General features: G+C 40.7%; 1 protein-coding gene across 1 annotated transcript in view; it reads left to right on the forward strand.

The window, feature by feature from the left end:
• LOC114118432 (fatty acid desaturase 2-like protein FADS2B) overlaps nt 1–19,976 on the forward strand; it is a 40,888-nt gene that overhangs the window by 6,916 nt on the left and 13,996 nt on the right. The window contains exons 2-5 of the mRNA XM_060400203.1: nt 2,749–2,907; nt 12,927–13,124; nt 15,287–15,388; nt 18,621–18,746. Coding sequence (XP_060256186.1) covers nt 2,749–2,907; nt 12,927–13,124; nt 15,287–15,388; nt 18,621–18,746 — 585 coding nt within the window. The remainder of the gene's footprint in view (nt 1–2,748; nt 2,908–12,926; nt 13,125–15,286; nt 15,389–18,620; nt 18,747–19,976) is intronic.

Consider the following 19,976-nt stretch of genomic DNA (forward strand, 5'->3'; position numbering starts at 1 on the left):
CCTAGCATGCACATACTGATCTCAACATCCTCCCAAACAATCTTGTGTCACCCTTCTTTCAGGAAAAGAACTGTACATGTTAAGGCGGGAATGGACCTTTATGGCTTCCTGGCTGTAAAGCCACATAGCCTTGAGTTCAGTTCCCGGCTCTCCCACTTACTGTGGCAATGTTCTGAGATTTGGAGTCTTTATATGTATAACAAAGATGATGGAACCTCACAGAAGTAAGTTGATGATGTTGAGTTGGCCCACAGAGCGCCTTGTACACAGGATACACTAAAAACATGGTGTTACTCCCTCTCCCCTTCATTTACCCCTGGACTTTCTTCAGGAGGAGCATGCTTGTCAAATAAAGTTAATTAAGAAAAAATAACAACTCATTTTTGAAGGTCTTTTGAGAAGATTTCACAACTTACTCAGTATCTAGACTCTAATAGTGAATTCCTTCAAACTGAATATTCTAAGACTGCCTGAGTCATATTTGTACTGCCCATTAATGCAATGAAAAGAGTTCCACACAGCAGGGCAATTCTTACTCTTCTGGAAAACTCTGTAGGTCTTCAGGCTCTGTTGTCACAGTATTGACCTGTGAATCTTGCTGAAGATCAGAAGAAACAGTGAACCCAGAGTAATATTAGCATCAGCAAACTGTTCCAGGGCTCTGAGCGACTTCTCAGAGTAAGATGCAAGTCCAGGGCCTCACCCCTGCTCTGCACCCTGACCTTGATCCCTCAGAGCATTTCTCGCCCTCCTCTGTTCCTTAACAGCAGGCAGACCATGATTTTCCAGTATGGGCCACCCTGAAATGTTTTAGTCACATGGTTAATCACCAGATGACTCTCATCCTGGTTAGGTAAACTAACTTTAGGGTCGTTGAATGTGACAGCGAAAACACATCTTTGAAAGCAGCATTTCCCAAGGGGGTCAGAGCAAGTGTGCAAAGGCAGAAGGAGCAGCAGGTCCTGGACTGGTTCTCACGGATACAAATCCCTTCTTCCATCACTGAATCCAGAAGAGTGAGTCTAAAGAGTTGATATTGCACCCTTCTGAATAGCCTCATTCATGTTATATATATACATACAAGCCTATACATATGAAAATGCTCCATGTGTAGGTTTGTATGTAGTTCTAGATGTATCTAAAGTTGCTTTAGATTTTGAAGATGGAGGGTTCATTGTCTTCACTAAAACAATTCAGAGCTCACTCCGAGTGGAGTATGGAAAGAAAATCTCTGAACTGTTATATTTTATTGAAGAGAAGGAAGGCAGGTGGCTCTTATCCTGTGTATCTTAGTCATTCAGTCGTGTACAACTCTTTGCAAGGCCGTGAACTGTAGCCCATCAGGCTCCTCTGTCCATGGAATTCTCCAGCCCAGAATACTGGAGTGGGTGCCATTCCCTTCTCCAGGGGATCTTCCCAACCCAGGGATCTAACCGGGGTCTCCCGCGTTGCAGGCGGATTCTTTACCATCTGAGCCACCAGGGAAGCCCAGAGGCACACGTATAGGAAAGAGAGCTAATATGTTTGAGAATTTACTATAAACCACTCAGATTCTAATCAGCTCACTTAATTTTTATAACTTTATAGATTGAGTAGCTATTACCCTCACTCCCATGTTAGGGAAGAGAAAACAGGAGTATGGACTGGTCAAGAGACTTGTCCACAATTACACAGCAAGCATAGACTTATGTGTAGGAAGGCTGCTCGGGGATCCAGTTTCTTAATCAGCACTCTGCAACACCACCACTCCAGGGTATTGTGTGTGGATTCCACATATTCAAATTAATAAACCTTGGTTATTTTTCTTCATATTGACCATTCCTATTCTCAAAACCATAATAGCAAGAAGTCCAGTGTCTTACTCTTGGAGAAACCTCCTTCCCCCAAAGCAGTTTAAATCCCTGGAGGAAAAAAAAAAAAAAAAGGTCTATGTCTTATTTCCAAACTTAAGCAGGACATGAGAATCAACACTGCTTCTCATAGCCACTTGTTGTTACTACTTAACATGAGAGTGCAGTTGGAAAAATATAGTGGGTCAGCTCTATTTTGTGCCTGTCTCCAGCCCCTACAGAGAATGCTATGGTGCTTTTTTGTTTGTTCGTTTGTTTTTCTTTTAGAAAGAATGCTAAGGCTTCTTCAGTGATAAACTTAGCCAAGAAAGTGCCACTTTAGACAACTAAGGGTTGGAGGGCTTTGCTCCCATGCTCTCTTAGACATTTGTTATCATCATCAACTTTAACTTGTCTTTCCTTGGAAATAACTCAATTCAAGAGCCTCTGTCCCCTGGTCCTTGACCAAGAACTAAAAGGGAAACTGATAGATGTGGTTTGTATAGGCAGTCTTGGTTTCTGCACGCTCCAAACGGTGTGGGCAACTTCCACACCAAGCCTGAGGTTTGACTCTAGAGATTCACCATGGCCCACAATCTCAAAGCCAACTACTTCTTCTCATGCTCAATAAAATAAACAACGATCTCTTCCAATGCTTGGGGATCAACTTTCCACCCAGGACTTGCCTAGTAAGCCATGCACTCAGTGGGTGGATCTCCAGTGTGAGGCTCTCATAGAAGAATTTCAAGGGTAACACTGATCAATGAACTTGAAGTGTCAACCTAGAGTTAGAAGTAAATGCTCTATAACATAGTCTGTGCTGATTCCTAAGGTTGGTACAGAATGAGGTAAGAAAGGGGAGATATCTGTAAGTAAGCATGTCATTTTTAAGCCTCTAACAGTTCTCTCTGATTCACAGGACGTCTTCAGAGCCATGCATCTGGACCCTGACATTGTGCGGTTGTACCTTAAACCACTGCTCATCGGAGAGCTTGCTCCAGAAGAGCCCAATCAGGAGAGAAACAAAAATGTGAGTGAGGTCTCGGGACCCAAGAGTATGTGGAGAGATGAGGAAGAGGTATATTTCAGGGCCAACTTATCATTTTCTGTGGGAAACCAGCCATTCTGCCTGGGAGGACCTGCAATACCATAAATGCTGCTAAGTCACTTCAGTCATGTCCGACTCCATGCGATCCCATAGACGGCAGCCCACCAGGCTCCCCCGTCCCTGGGATTCTCCAGGCAAGAACACTGGAGTGGGTTGCCATTTCCTTCTCCAGTGCATGAAAGTGAAAAGGGAAAGTGAAGTCACTTAGTCGTGTCCGACTCTTAGCAACCCCATGGACTGCAGCCCACCAGGCTCCTCCATCCTTGGGATTTTCCAGGCAAGAGTACTGGAGTGGGTTGCCATTGCCTTCTCCAAATAGCATAAATGAGTGGATTCCAAATATTTCAAAATAATGACATCCTCCTGAGATCCTCAGAATTCTTAAGCCTCTGAGAAACAAAGGAATGGGATGCTTGGCCCTGTGCCAAACGGTAATTCCATGTTTCTAACTACCTACTTCTTGCCACACAACTTACAAGTAACTTCTTTTTCCATGACTGCTTACAATTGTTTGATGTTCCCTGTTAAACCAGTTTCCATGAGAGCAGAGACTATGTCAATTTTGCTCATCCCTCAGTCCTCAGTACCTACCGGTGCAGGATTGGACCTGTAGTAGGAATTCCATAAATAGCTGTTGAATCAATGATGTGACTATATCCTAATTATAGTTCTTTTTACAATTGGAGAAATTACAGTTCCAGGAGAATAAACTACCTTCTGTAAAGCAAAGACAGGAACTCCAGCTCACCTCTTCCTGGCCTCAGACCTTTGGGTATTCCCCACGAAAAGCACCACTTTTTTATTTCACCAAGCCTTTGGTTGACTGAAAAACTGTCTTCAAAGGGCAGGGCCTCCATAAGATTAGAATTCACTAGAATGGTTGCACACAAAGCTTAAAGGGATTTTAGGTAATATTAAGCACTTTTTTTTTGCACTTCATGTTTTAAAACAGCTTACAATTGTACCATTCTTTTGAAATACTTTGTACAAGGTGGTGATCCAGATATCACTGTGCGGCAGAAAGAATATGAATTATATTTCCATTTTAAGAAATGAAGAAACAAACTCACAAGGGGATAGCAGGAATCTGAGGAAAGAGGACTGGTTAAGTGCCGGCCCAAGACGAATACTTAGGCTCACTCCTGAGGTCCATGTGCTTCCCTCAAGGCTGTGTGTCAGGAAGCAACGCACTGTACTGAGATGAGTGGGCCATCAGGCACACAGCCTGGACACAGCCCGGTTCCTATGACAAGGTGTAGGAGCCGAGATATTGTTGTTCGGTCAGTAAGTCATGCCTGACTCTTCGTGACCCTGTGAACTGCAGCACACCAGGCCTACATGTTCCTACACTATCTCCCAGAGTTTGCTTGAACTCATGTCCATTGAGTCCATGATGCCATCCAACCATCTCATCCTCTGTCGCCCTCTGCTCTTCCTGTTCTCAACCTTTCCAGGCACCAGGGTCTTTTACAATGAGTTGGTTCTTTCCATCAGGTGGCCAATGTATTGGAGCTTCAGCTCAACCATCAGTCATTTCAATGCAAATTCAGGGTTGATTTCCTATAGGGCTGATAGGTTTGATCTCCATGCTGTCCAGGGGACGCTCAAGAGTTTTCTCCAACACCGCAGTTCAAAAGCAATGATTCTTTGATGCTCAGCCTTCTTTCATGTCCAACTCTCACATCCATACCTGACTACTGGAAAACCCATAACTTTGACTATATGGACATTTGTTGGCAAAGTAATGTCTCTGCTTTTGAATATGCTATTTAGGTTTGTCACTGCTTTTCTTCCAAGGAGCAAGCATCTTTTAATTTCATGGCTGCAGTCACCAGCTTCAGTGACTTTTGGAGCCCAAGAAAATAAAGTCTGTCACTGTTTCTATTTTTCCCCATCTATTTGCCATAAAGTGATTGGACTGAATGCCATGATCTTCATTGTTTGAATGTTGAGTTTGAAGCCAGCATTTTTACCCTCCTCTTTCACCTTCATCAACAGACTCTTTAATTCCTCTTCACTTTCTGCCATTAGAGTGGCATGATCTTATCTGAAGTTGTTGATATTTCTCCCAGCAATTTTGATTCCAGCTTCTGCTTCATCCAGCACAGCATTTCACATGATATACTCTGCATATAATTTAAATATGCAGGGTGATAATATACAGCCTTGACATACTCCTTTCCCAATTTGGAACCAGTCCATTGTTCCAAGTCTGGTTCGAACTGCTGCTTCTTGACCTGCATACAGGTTTCTCAGGAGGCAGGAAACATGGTCTAGTACTCCCATTTTGTTATGAGTTTTCCACAGATTGTTGTGATCCACAAAGGGTCAGAAGAAACAATAAACCCAGAGGAATGTTAGAGTAGTCAGTGAAGCAGGTTTTGTTTTTGTTTTTGTTTTTTTAAGTCTCTTACTTTTTCCATGATCCAACAGATATTGGTAATTTGATTTTTTGATTCCTCTTCCTTTTTTTAAATCTGACTTGTATATCTGGAAGTTCTCAGTTCATGCACTGTTGAAGCCTAGTTTGAAAGATTTTGAGCATTACCTTGCTAGCATGTGAAATGAGAGCAATTATGTGGTATTTTGAATGTTCTTTGGTCTTAACTTTCTTTGGGATTGGAATGAAAACTGATTTTTCAAGTCCTGTGACCACTGCTGAGTTTTCCAAATTTGCTAGCATATCGAGTGTAGCACTATAATAGCATTATCTTTTGGGATTTCAAATAGTTCAGCTGGAATTACACCACCCCTATTAGCATTAAATCACCTCTATTAGCATTTTTCATATCAGTGCTTTCTAAGGCCTACTTGACTTCACACTCCAAAATGTTTGGCTCTAGGTGAATGACCATATCATTGTGGTTATCTGGATCATTAGAACTTTTTTTGTAGAATTCTCTTTATTCTTGCCACATCTTCTTACTATCTTCTTTTCGGTGACGTCTTTACCATTTCTGTCCTTTATTGTGCCCATCTTTGCATGAAATGTTCGCTTGACATCTCCAATTTTGTTGAAGAGATCTCTAGTTTTTCCCATTCTATCATTTTCCTCTACTTCTTGCTATGTTCACGTAAGAATGCTTTCTTATCTCTACTTGCTATTCTCTGGAACTCTGCATTCAGTTGGGTATATCTTTCCTTTTCTCCTTTGCCTTTTTCTTCTTTTCTTTTCTCAGATATTTGTAAGGCCTCTTCAGATCCCATTTGCCATTTGGCTTTTCTTTTCCTTGGGGATGAGTTTGATCACCACCTCCAGTACAATGTTATGAACCTCTGTCCATAGTTCTTCAGGCGCTCTATCAGATCCCATCCCTTGAATTTATTTGTCACTTCCACTGTATTACTGCAAGTTCCTACCTGAATGGCTTAGTGGTTTTCCCTACTTTTTTCAATTTCAGTCTGAATTTGGCAATAAGGAGTTCGTGATCTTAGCCATAATCAACTCGCGGTCTTGTTTTTGCTGATGTATAGAGCTTCTCCATCTTTGGCCACAATGAATATAGTCAATCTGGCTTCAGTATTGACGATCTGGTGATGTCCATGTGTAGAGCCGTTTCTTGTGTTGTTGGAAGAGAGTGTTTGCTTTAACCAGTGCATCCTCTTGGCAAAAATGTGTTAGCCTTTGCCTAGTTTCATTTTGTACTCCGAGGCCAAGCTTGCCTATTACTCCAGGTATCTCTTGACTTCCTACTTTTGTGTTCCAATTCCCTATGATGAAAAGGATATCTTTTTTTGGTGTTAGTTCTAGAAGGTGTGGTAGGACTTCAGAGAACCATTCAAATTCAGCTTCTTCAGCATTAGGGGTCAGGGCATAGATTTGGATTACTGTGATACTGAATGGTTTGCCTTGGAATTGAACAGAGATCATACTCTCATTTTTGAGACTGCACCCAAGTACTACATTTTAGACTCTTTTGTTGACTATGAGAGCTACTCCATTTCTTCTAAGGGATTCTTGACCACAGTAGTAGATACAATGGTCATATGAATTAAATTCACCTATTCCCTTACACTGTAGTTCACTGATTCCTAAAATGTTGATGTTCACTCTTGCCATCTCCTGCTTGCCCACGTGCAGTTTCCCTTGATTCATGGACCTAACTTTCCAGGTCTCTATGCAATATTGTTGTTTACATCATCAGGCTTTACTTTCCCCACTAAACACATCCATAACTGGGTGTCATTTCTGCCTTGGCCTAGTCTCATATTCTTTCTGGTGCTATTTCTCCACAGTTTCCCAGTAGTATATTGGACATCTACTTACCTGGGGGGGGAGGGGGGTCATCTTTCAGTGTCATAGCTTTCGCCTTTTCATACTGTTCATGGGATTCTTGGGCAAGAATGCTGAAGTGGTTTGCCATTCCCTTCTGACCATGTTTGGTCACAACTTTCCACCATGGTCCATCCGTCTTGGGACCCTGACTTTGAAGGGCTTGAGACTGTGGAATATGAGTGTAGGCCAGTTACCAAACCTGTCTGTGGTTCAGTGTCTCTCTGTGTAAAATAGCAACAATAGAATCAACCATATAAGTGTTATTGGGAGATTACTGAAAGAGTTAAAGGCATTTAAAGTGCTTAGAACAGCGCCCGGAATGTAGAAAATATTCAATAAACTTTAGAGACTACAATTATCATAAACTTAGCAGTCACACAAGTAACTTGCAAGCCTCTAAGTTTACAGAGTCATTTAGGGCAGGACGCACTAGGGTAAAAAGAGGAAATGATGCAGAGCTTTGTTGTTTTCCCTAAATATTTTCTCTAAGGAAAACATAATCCCATTCATGGTTGAGAGCTATAATTGTTCATTATCTAAAACAGTGTTGATCCCTGAGGGTAAAGAGCTGATATGAATTTTCTTTGTGCATCTGTGATTACCCAGAGATATGTATATAGACAATTAGTGTTTGAGCACAAAACTGAATGTCAGGAAGTACAGGCTAAAGTCCAGCTTCCATCACTTGCTGAGGATTTCACATTAATCACTCTTCTGGGCTTTAGTGATCCCCAACAGTACAGTGACTGTGATGGTAAAATCAGCCAAGCTTGGAAACACCCTGTTGTTGTTGTTCAGTTGCTAGGTTGTGTCTGACTCTTTGTGACCTCATGGACTGCAGCACGCCAGGCTCCCCTGTCCTTCACCATCTCCCAGAGCTTGTTCGAACTCTCATATCCACTGAGTCGGTGATGCCATCCAGCCATCTCATTTTCTGTTGTCCCCTTTTCCTCATACCTTCAATCTTTCCCAGCATTAGAGTCTTTTCCAATGAGTCAGCTCTTCCTATTATGTGGTCAAAGGATTGGAACTTCAGCTTCAACATCAGCCCTTCCAATGGATATTCAAGACTGATTTCCATTAGGATTGACTGGCTTGATCTTCTTGCACTCCAAGGGACTCGAAAGAGTCTTCTCCAACACAACAGTTCAAGCATCAATACTTCGGTCCCCAGACGTCTTTATAGTCCAATTCTCACATCCATACATTACTACTAGAAAAACCATAGCTTTGACTAGACAGTCACTTGTTGGCAAAGGAACGTCTCTGCTTTTTAAAATGTTGTCTAGTTTTGTCTTTTCTTCCAAGGAGCAAGCCAGGTTCAGTTTCATGGCTGCAGTCATAGTCTGCAGTGATCTGGGAGCCCAAGAAAATAAAGTCTGTCACTGTTTTTATTGTTTACCCATCTATTTGTCATGAAATCATGGGACCAGTTGCCGTGATCTTCATTTTTGAATCTTGAATTTTAAACCATCTTTTTCACTCTCCTCTTTCACCTTCATCAAGAGGCTCTTCAGGTCCTCTTCACTTTCTGCCGTAAGGGTGCTGTCATCTGCATATATGAGGTTATTGATTTTTCTCCTGGCAATCTTGATTCCAGCTTCTGCTTCATCCAGCCCAATATTTCTCATTATATAGTCTGCATAGAAGTTAAATAAGCAGGGTGACAGCATACAGCCTTGATGTGCTCCTTTCCCAATTTGGAACCACTCAGTTGTTCCATGTCCAATTCTGTTACCTCTTGACCTACATACAGGTTACTCAGTAGGCAGCTAAGGCAGTCTGGTATTCCCAGCGATTGAAGAATTTTCCACAGTTTGCTATGATCCGCATTGTCAAAGCCTTTAGCATAGTGAGTGAAGCAGAAGTAGATGTCTTTTGGAATTCCCTTGCTTTCTCTATGATCCAACAGATATTACCAATTTGATTGCTGGATTCTCTGCCTCTTCTAGATTCAGCTGGAAGATCTGGAAGTTCTTGGTTCACATATTGTTGAAGCCTAGATTGGAGAATTTTAAGAATTCTTTTGTTAGCGTGTGAAGTGACTGCAATTGTGCAGAAGTTTGAACATCCTTTGGCATTGCCTTCCTTTGGGATTGGGATGAAAATTGATTTCTCTGGTCCTGTGGCCACTGCTGAGTTTCCCATGTTTGCTGGCATATTGAATGCAGCACTTTAACAGCATCATCTTTTAGGATTTGAAATAGCTCAGCTGGAATTCTATCACTTCTGCTACCTTTGTTGGTAGTGATGCTTCCTAAGGCCTACTTGACTTCACACTCCAGCATGTCTGGCTCTAGGTGAGTGATTGCAAAACCATCATGGTTATCTGGTTCATTAAGATCTTTTTTGTATAGTTCTTCTCTGTATTCTTACCACCTCTTCTGGATATCCTCTGCTTCTGTTAGGTCCATATGGTTTCTGTCCTTTATTGTGCTTTATTGTCCTTTATTGTACTATTTCTTTGCATTGATCAGTGAGGAAGGCTTTCTTGTCTCTCCTTGCTATTCTTTGGAATTCTGCATTCAGATAGGTATATCTTTCTTTTTCTCCTTTGCCTTTCACTTCTCTTCTTTTCTCAGATATTTGTAAGGGCTCCTCAAACACTGCTTTGCCATTTTGCAGTGATTGTCCTTGGGATGATTTTGATCACCACCTCCAGTACAATTTATGAACCTAGGTCCGTAGTTCTTCAGGCACTCTGTCTATCAGATGTTATCCCTTGAATCTATTTCTCACTTCCACTGTATAACTGCAACTGATTTACTTTAGGTCATACATGAATGGCCTAGTGGTTTCCCCTACTTTCTTCAATTTCAGTCTGAATTTGGCAATAAGGAGTTCATGATCTGAGCCATAATCAGCTCCTGGTCTTGTTTTTGCTGACTGTATAGAGCTTCTCTATCTTTGGCTGCAAAGAATATAATCAATCTGATTTTGGTATTGGCTATCTGGTGATGTCCATGTGTAGAGTCATCTACCGTGTTGTTGGAAGAGGGTGTTTGTTATGACCGGTCTGTTCTCTTGGGCAAACTCTGTTAGCCTCTGCTGAGCTTCATTTCGTACTCCAAGGCCAAGCTTGCCTGTTACTCCAGGTACCTTTTGACTTCCCTTGCATTCTAATCCCCTATGATGAAAGAAAGCTAAGCACTGAAGAATTGATGCCTTTGAACTGTGATGTTGGAGAAGACTTTTGAGAGTCCCTTGGACTGCAAGGAGATACAACCAGTCCATCCTAAAGGAGATCAGCCCTGAATATTCATTTAAAGGACTGATGCTGAAGCTGAAACTGCAATACTTTGGCTACCTGATGTGAAGAACTGACTCTTTTAGAAAGACCCTGATGCTGGGATAGATTGAATGCAGGAGGAGAAGGGGATGACAGAGGATGAGATGATTGGATGGCATCACCACCTAAATGGGCATAAGTTTGAGTAAGCTCCAGGAGTTGATGATGGACAGGGAAGCCTAGCGTGCAGCAGTCCATTTGGTCACAAAGTGTCAGACATGACTGAGCGACTAAACTGAACTGATGATAAAAAGAACATCTCTTTTTGGTGTTAGTTCTAGAAGGTCTTGTAAATCTTTAGAGAACCATCCAACTTCAGCTTCTTCAGCATTAGTGATCAGAGCACAGAATTGGATTACTCTGCTAGTGAATGGTTTCCCTTGGAAATGAACAGAGATCATCTTTCATTTTTGATTTTGCACCTAAGTACTATATTTTGAACCCTTTTGTTGACTAGGACACTTGTGTGATCTATTAAAGTTATCTGTGGCCACCAGCATTCTGATGTTCATGGGGTCTTTAGAGATGAGCCTATCCAGACCCTTCCCAGGTATTGGATCATTTAAACAACCTAGATGTCCATCAGCAGATGAATGGGTAAGAAAGCTGTGGTACATATACACAATGGAGTATTACTCAGCCATAAAAAAGAATTCATTTGAATCAGTTCTGATGAGATGGATGAAACTGGAGCCGATTATACAGAGTGAAGTAAGCCAGAAAGAAAAACACCAATACAGTATACTAACACATATATATGGAATTTAGGAAGATGGCAATGACGACCCTGTATGCAAGACAGGGAAAGAGACACAGATGTGTATAACGGACCTCTGGACTCAGAGGGAGAGGGAGAGGGTGGGATGATTTGGGAAAATGACATTCTAACATGTATACTATCATGTAAGAATTGAATCGCCAGTCTATGTCTGACGCAGGATGCAGCATGCTTGGGGCTGGTGCATGGGGATGACCCAGAGAGATGTTATGGGGAGGGAGGTGGGAAGGGGGTTCCTGTTTGGGAACGCATGTAAGAATTAAAGATATTAAAATTTAAAAAATAAAAAACTAAAAAAAAAAAGTTGTATCAGTGAATCTTGAAATGAATTTTCTTGCTTCTAGGATTGTTCATAGCTTTTTTTGGTATTAACATTTCAAATTTGCAACAATCAAGTTTTCATTCTTACACCCTGGTCACTTTCTCAACAGTCTGAGTTTCAAACCCACTATAGTTATTAAGCTGAGGAGATAGTTCTTCCCAGGCCTTTCGCTGACTCTCGAGTATGTGCAAGTTCATAAATCCATGCTAGCACTTGACGTACATACGTAAGCACAGTACATGTACACAGAGTAAGGACTCCTTCAGCCAATAGACACCCAACAAATACCAAGGGCACCCTGTCTCGTTCCTGCAGAGCTTCTGAGCATCTCACAAGAAATTCACCCTTTGAGCTAATCTAAGTGAACGCTATCTTTCATACAGGAGTCTTTTGCACACACTAAACAGATGATAACATAGAAAGTAACACAGATCCGTATAGATAGCAAAGTTCCCCAAAGTATAATCAGAGATCAAACAACGCATTGATTTAAAAAGGCAATTATTATTAATAGCTACACACTTCTACATACAAAACAGACAAACAACAAGGACCTATTGTTCGGCAGGGATCTATATTCAATATCTCACAATGGTCTACAATGGGATGGAATCTGAAGAAACAATATGTGTGTGTGTGTGTGTGTGTGTGTGTGTGTGTGTGTGTGTGTATATGATTTGCTGTACACCTGAAACCAATACAACATTGTTAATCAACTATACTTCAATAAACCTTTTGGTTTGGAAAAGTGGAAAATTAATTTAAGGGGTTTTCCCTGGCAGCTCAGTTGTTAAGACTTCTCCTTTCAATGCAGGGGGTGCAGCTTTGATCCCTCATCAGGGAATCCAGATCTCACATGCTTCACAGCCCCCCAAAACCCAAAAACGTAAAATAAAAGCAATATTGCCACAAATTCAATAAAGACCTCAAAAGAAATTATCTGCATCAAATTTGTTTAATTAATCAGTTTTAAGAAGAATTGTTAAAGTTATGTATCTGTTCACTGAACCTCCTCCATCCCCCAAAAAAGAAGTAAGTTATAAGTCCCATTACAATGTGAGGACAGTTTACAAATCACTACTCATTTGTCTCTTCTCAAAAAAAATATATTATCATAACTTGTTTTAAGCATTTTGCTTTCTGTTAATTTTTTAAGGTTTCGTTTTCTTGTTTAAATTATGCCTAATTAAATTTATTAAATAAATAAATGTCTATTCATAAAATTAAGGTATCATACATTGATAAAATAGATTAATATACATGCTCATCTGTGCTCCCTTTCCACTGAAGGAACTAATTCCTTTCTTGCATGCTTATTTCACAGGCCCGGTTGGTGGAAGATTTCCAAGAACTGAGGAGGACATTAGAGACCTTGAATATGTTCAATGCCAACCTGGGGTTCTTCTTCCTTCACCTCACCCAGATCTTGATTTTGGAGGCCCTGGCTTGGGTAATAGTGTGGCATTTTGGCAGTGGCTGGCTTATCACAATATTCATTTCTTTTCTTCTCACGGTTTCTCAGGTAAGTAGGTATCTTAAGCCCAGGCAGTGGCTCTATGGGAAGCCTCAGAATTTTTCTGCTCTCTTTACATGGGTATCAGTGGCTGCCTGGCACTTCCTGTCAAGCTAAGTTATCGAAACCCACAGGGCCCCAGTTCTCTTATCTGTAACATGGGGTAACAATTTTTTATGGAAATATTCTGAGGAGAACTAAACAAGTTACTCTGTAGAGTACTTAGCACAGAGACTGGCATGTGGTAAATATCCTTGATAGCTGCTGCTCTTTGCCCGACGTTATCCGCACAATGTCAGAAACTGAAGTTCCTTTCTAGGCCACATAACCTTCACCTTTGTTTTTCGTTCATTAACCAACCAACATTTTTCATGGTTGTTCAATGATTTTCTTAAGACTATAGGTACACACGTGAGTTTATTTTGTTCTCTTTTTAATCGCTCAGTTGTTTCCAACCTTTTTGACCCCATGGACTATAACTGGCTCCTCTGTCCATGGATTTCCTCAGGCAAGAATACTGGAGTAGGTTGCCATTCCCTTTACCGGGGAATCTTCCTGACCCAGGGATCAAATCCGAGTCTCCCACATTGCAGGCAGATTCTTTTCTGTCTTAGCCACCACGAAGAAAGGAAGCCCCACATTAATTTATACCTATACGTGTGTGTGTGTGTGTATATATATGTGTATATATATATATATATATGTGTGTGTATATATATATCACTATTTATACATGCTGTTTAAACATTCTTCTACTTTAAAAAAAAGATTCTACTAAAAAGAAGTTATATATTTGTATTTTTTTTAAAAATTACCTGAGACCATGGCCAAAAGCCTCATTTCACCAATACTTATCAGTACACCAGTCTATGAAGAGAGTCTATTTATTATTACATGATAATAGGATGTTTTTTCCAGTGGTCATGTATGGATGCGAGAGTTGGACTGTGAAGAAGGCTGAGCGCCGAAGAATTGATGCTTTTGAACTGTGGTGTTGGAGAAAACTCCTGAGAGTCCCTTGGACTGCAAGGAGATCTAGCCAGTATATTCTAAAGGAGATCAGCCCTGGGATTTCTTTGGAGGGAATGATTCTAAAGCTGAAGCTCCATTACTTTAGTCACCTCATGCTGAAAGTTGACTCATTGGAAAAGACTCTGATGCTGGGAGGGATTGGGGGCAGGAAGAGAAGGGGACGACCGACGATGAGATGGCTGGATGGCATCACCAACTTGATGGACGTGAGTCTGAGTGAACTCCAGGAGTTGGTGATGGACAGGAGGCTGCGATTCATGGGGTCGCAAAGAGTTGGACGTGACTGAGTGACTGAACTGAACTGAATGATCATGTATTCTACCAGAAATGGCAATCAGCAACTGGCATGTAGCAGGGCAATTGATAAATCCTTTGAATGAAGCACAGATCTCTGAAGATGGCATTCTATGACCACAACACTGTATTGTGGACACAAAGGGAAACACCCTGGCCCTGCACTTGGGAAATGGTCTTCCAAGGGAGGAGCTGGTCATTGAAATATCTAGATATGATATAAGGCAGGAGGAAAAGAAACAAGCATGTGCTGTTGGAGCAGAAAGAGGTATCTAACTCTAATTGAGGCAACTGGGGATGACTTCATGGAGAATTAACATCAGTGTTAATTACAAAATTTTATCTGCTCATTTTTTTCTTGAAAAGTCAACTTGCTTTATTCTTTGAAAAGCAACTTTTGGAATCAAGAAAGGAAACAAATATTTGACTGCTTAGCATTATCAGGAATTTTACATGTATTCAGCTGCAAAACAGCTGAATGAACAAGGTATAGTATAATCCCTGCTTCTCAAACAAAGAACTGAGTTCAGAGGTACCGACTAGCTTGCCAAGAGTTGTATAACTTGTAAAGTGGTGAAGGACAGTTTAGAGCCCTAGTCAACCTGACTCCAGAGGCATCCTCCTTCCATTCCACACTGGAGATTGTGACAGTTGAGAGAAGAGTATTGCCAGCTAACAGAACCACCTGTGCAAAGGCACAGAGATGGGAAAGAACACAGCAAGTGTGGCAGATGCACACAGAGCTCTCTCAATATTCCCAGGGGCTCCCAAGTCTACCAGAGGGCTCACTTACTACTTTCTTCTTAACTTGTCAACTTCTCTGACAGTAACCCTGTCTCTTCTAGGCTCAGGGTTCATTTCTGCAACATGACATGGGACATCTTTCCATATTTAAGAAGTCCAAGTGGAACCGCCTGATGCACAAATTTGTGATGGGTCATCTCAAGGTACAGAATGTTCCAGGAGTATGATGGGATTCTGAAAGTCATTTCACTAAGCAGTGCTTTCTACATACACTTATCAGCAAAAAATGTCACTACACACCCCACAAGTAAATGTAAATATACCAACAATGTAGTGACTATACACACACACACACACACACACACACACACACACACACACAACATTATAACATATATGCTAAAATTAGAATTTTAAATGTTTAGGAGAAATGGTTAATTTTATTTAAGAAGTTCTGTTTTTTCTTAGCCAACAAACGATTTGGCCCAATCCCTGGTACACCATTAAAGAACCACTTCTCAGGACATATACCTATAAAGTCATGAGTAGAGATATTCCTAGAAGGGGTCTGGACATGTACTTCTAGGAGGCTAGGGGAATCCAGCAAACCATTTAATCCTGGGAAGACAATGTACAAATAAAAGAAATGATGCAGAATAGATAAAAGTTTAACAAAAGAGAGAAACCATGGAAAGTTAGATGGCTCGGTTTAAGAGTTGAGGGTTGCAAAACCCAGACTGCTGGAAAAAGCAGGGGCAGTTGGTCTTATCCCCCTCAGATATGTTCCAGAGGGACAGGAACGCTATCCTATGCACCCCTGAAATGCAGCGCCTAACAGAGTGCCTAACACACAGTAGGCCTTCAATAAGCATTTGTTGAATGCATGAAGGAATGGATGGATGGATGGAATGATGGATGGATAGATGGACAGATGCTAGATAACAGGACATGGATTGATGAAAGTAGGTTTTAGCCCAGGCTCTGCTAATGCTCACTGTGCAACCCTGAATAAGTCAGATTCTATCTCTGGCTCTCAGTGTTCTCATCTCTAAAACTAAGACTTCAACTGGATATCAGCTTTTCTATGATGTTCTAGGATTTGGAGAGAAACCAAATGACAGAATGATCTCTGTTTGTTTCCAAGGCAAACCATTTAGAATCACAGTAATCCAAGCCGAGCTAACTCTGCTAGCCTTTGCCCTGCTTCATTTTGTACTCCTTTTCAGTATTCTTGCCTTGATAACCCCATGAACAGGATGAAATGGCAAAAAGATATGACATTGAAAGATGAAGTCCCAGGTCGGTAGGTACCCAATGTGCTACTGGAGAAGAGTGGGGATGTAACTCCAGCAAGAATGAAGAAACAGAGCCAAAGTGAAAACAGCGGTGAGCTGTGGATGTGACTGGTGGTGGAAGTAAAGTCCAGCGCTGTAAAGAGCGATATTGCATAGGAACCTGGAATGTTAGGCCCAAGAATCAAGGCAGATTGGAAGCGGTCAAACAGAAGATGGCAAGAGTGAGCATCGACATTTTAGGAATCAGTGAACTAAAATGGACCAGAATGGGCGAATGTAATTCAGATGAACATTATATCTACTACTGTGGGCAAAAATTCCTTAGAAGAAATAGAGTAACCCTCATAATCAACAAGAGTCCTAAATGCAGTACTTGGATGCAGTCTCAAAAATTAATGAATGATCTCTGTTCATTTCCAAGGCAAACCATTCAATATCACAGTAATCGAAGTCTATGCCCCAAACACTAATGCCAAAGAAGCTGAAGTGGAATGGCTCTATGAAGACCTACAAGACCTTCTAGAACTAAAACTGAAAAAAGATGTCCTTTGCATCAAAGGGGGCTGGGATGTAAAAGTAGGAAATCAAGAGATACCTGGCATAACAGGCAAGTTTGACCTTAGGATGAATGAAGCAGGGCAAAAGCCAACAGAATCTTGCCAAGAGAACACACTGGTCACAGCAAATACCCTCTTCCAACTTCATTATTCTTGTATATATTTCAAATATTTTCATTTTAACACAAAAGAAATATAAAAATTCTTTTTTCATCCTGAGGCTTTGAATCTAGTATGTATTATATCCTTACACAGCCCGCCTCAATTTGACTGGTCACTTATTAAGTGCTCAGTGGCCACACATAGATAAGGGCTACTCTATTGAGCACTGGAGATCTAAAATACACATTAATCACTTTTTGAGAGATGTCATATATTCAGTAAAAGCTATGACTTATTGCTTATTCTTCTATAAATGATTAACATAACAGGGGAAGGGAAGAGAAATTTAATATCTCAATATGCCAGTATTCTACAGAGAGCAATTCATGTCTCCTTAAACAACCCATGCCGGTAAATGTCATTGTATTATACTATATTTACTGAAGATGAAACTGAACATCAAAGGGTAGATGGTTTTCCCAAACCACACAGATGCATTTATACATCCAGTGGATGCAAGTAAGTTGATGTGCTTCCAAATCCTTTTCTCTGTTAAAACCTTAAGATTTTCACTGAAAGAGAAAAAAGTCCCAAACAACTTAATCAGAGATGACATGAGCTCAGCATCAACTAAAATACTTTTATTCTTTCATGTGTAATGAGATCATTGAAGCTTGAACATGTGATGATCAGAGGCAAGCCCCCATAGGAGATGACTTCAGATCCCTGATTCTTTAAAATATTCATTGAAGTAGGAACCCTGGGGCCATTTTCCCCCCAGAACTAATTAGTTTTAGAGCTGAAGTTTCTTTCTTTATAAAATAAGAAGTGTTCTATCTGCTCTACCTATTTCATGTTTCTTTTTAAAAGGAGGACAAAAAAAAAAAAAAAGAAAGATGGAAAAACCTTTCATTTCAATGGTTTTTCTTCTTCTTCATTATCAGGAGTTGTTTTAACCTGGAATTTGTGTTCCTGGGTAAGATAATTATTTGCTGGTAAGCTTCTAGAGCCTCTAGGCAATGAATCATTCTGTGACCCAGGAATGAGGGGTGGTGGCATGTTCCAGGAATCCATATCCTAATTAAACTTTGGAGATGTAGGCAGAAAACTCTGATTGTTACTATTCAGACGCTGGTCAGGTCCGACTCACTGCGACCTCATGAACACAGCACACAAGGCCTCCCTGTCCATCACCAGTTCACAAAGTTGCTTTTTTCATGTCCATTGAATGGGTGATATCATCCAACCATCTCATCCTCTGTCGTCCCCTTTTCTTCCTGCCCTCAGTCTTTCGCAGCATCAGGGTCTTTTCCAGTGAGTTGGCTCTTCACATCAGGTGGTCAGTATTGGAGCTTCAGCTTCAGCATCAGTCCTTCCAATGAATATTCAGGGTTGATTTTCTTTAGTTTTGGAAAACTCTGATAATGAAAGGTATTTCAGGAGAGAAATCTTGCATCTAATGAATGTTCTCTTCTCCTCAGGGCTTATCTGCAAAATGGTGGAATTACCGGCACTTCCAACACCATGTAAAAACAAACATCTACCCCAAAGACCCAGATATTGACGCAGGCCCACTTTTTGTTCTTGGAGATTTACAACCTGTTGAGGTATGTTTAGAAATCCTAAGCACTAGAGAAATGTTTCAGGAAGCAGTTCTTGGAAAGGTCTACACCTTTGTCTTGAGGAGATCAGGCTGGAGATTCTGGCTTCAAGTATGTTATCAGAGCATCTCTTTTTAAGCCCAGGATATAGATTGTATTTATTTTTTTAATATAAATTTATTTATTTTAATTGGAGGTTAATTACTTTACAATATTGTTTTGGTTTTGACATACATCAACATGAATCTGCCGCAAGTATACACATGTTCCCCATCCTGAACCCCCCTCCCTCCTCCCTCCCCATACCATCCCTCTGGGTCGTCCCTGTGCACCAGCCCCAAGCATCCAGTATCATGCATCAAACCTGGACTGGCGATTCACTTCATATGTGATATTATACATGTTTTAATGCCATTCTCCCAAATCATCCCATCTTCACCCTCTCCCACAGAGTCCAAAAGACTGTTCTATACATCTGTGTCTCTTTCGCTGTCTGCATACAGGGTTATCATTACCATCTTTCTAAATTCCATATATATGTGTTAATATACTGTATTGGTGTTTTTCTTTCTGGCTTGCTTCACTCTGCATAATAGGCTCCAGTTTCATCCACCTCATTAGAACTGATTCAAACGTATTCTTTTTAATGGCTGAGTAATACTCCATGTATATATGTACCACAGCTTTCTTATCCATTCATCTGCAGGATATAGATTTTAAATAAGTGAATCTGGTGTGGTAAGAAAAGAAGAAAATGTGGAAGGAATGACTTCATGATCTTAAAAATCATTCAGGCTAAATCACATGGAAGGCATGGCAGTACATTCAACAAGTGCTAAATCATGAAACATCTATATATCTAGTTGTGTCAACTAATTCTAGCTGTTGGAGGAAACTAAGCTGTTATTTTTAGTTTAGGTTCGTTTTGGTTCATTTATACATGAAACTCAGCTCAAATGCCTCATAATACACAGGACCTCGCCTCTAACTCAGATTTCTTAAGGAAAAGAAAAAGGAAGGCAAACTCCAGGATGTCTCAGCTGTTGACTTTCTTAAATCTCAGCTTAAACACCAGCATGTAAGGATTATTACCAAGATTTTTAGAGTCTGCTTTCAAGACAGAAGGCAGAAGGATAACCACAAAAAGGTATCTCTTTCCTTGAGAAGAAATGATGGATCCTGAGAATTACGTGCTTAGGAAGAGGCTCTGCTTCCTTCTGGAAGAATTTAGGAGCT

This window comes from Ovis aries, chromosome 15 (assembly GCF_016772045.2).
Source record: "Ovis aries strain OAR_USU_Benz2616 breed Rambouillet chromosome 15, ARS-UI_Ramb_v3.0, whole genome shotgun sequence".
Lineage (NCBI taxonomy): Eukaryota > Metazoa > Chordata > Mammalia > Artiodactyla > Bovidae > Ovis > Ovis aries.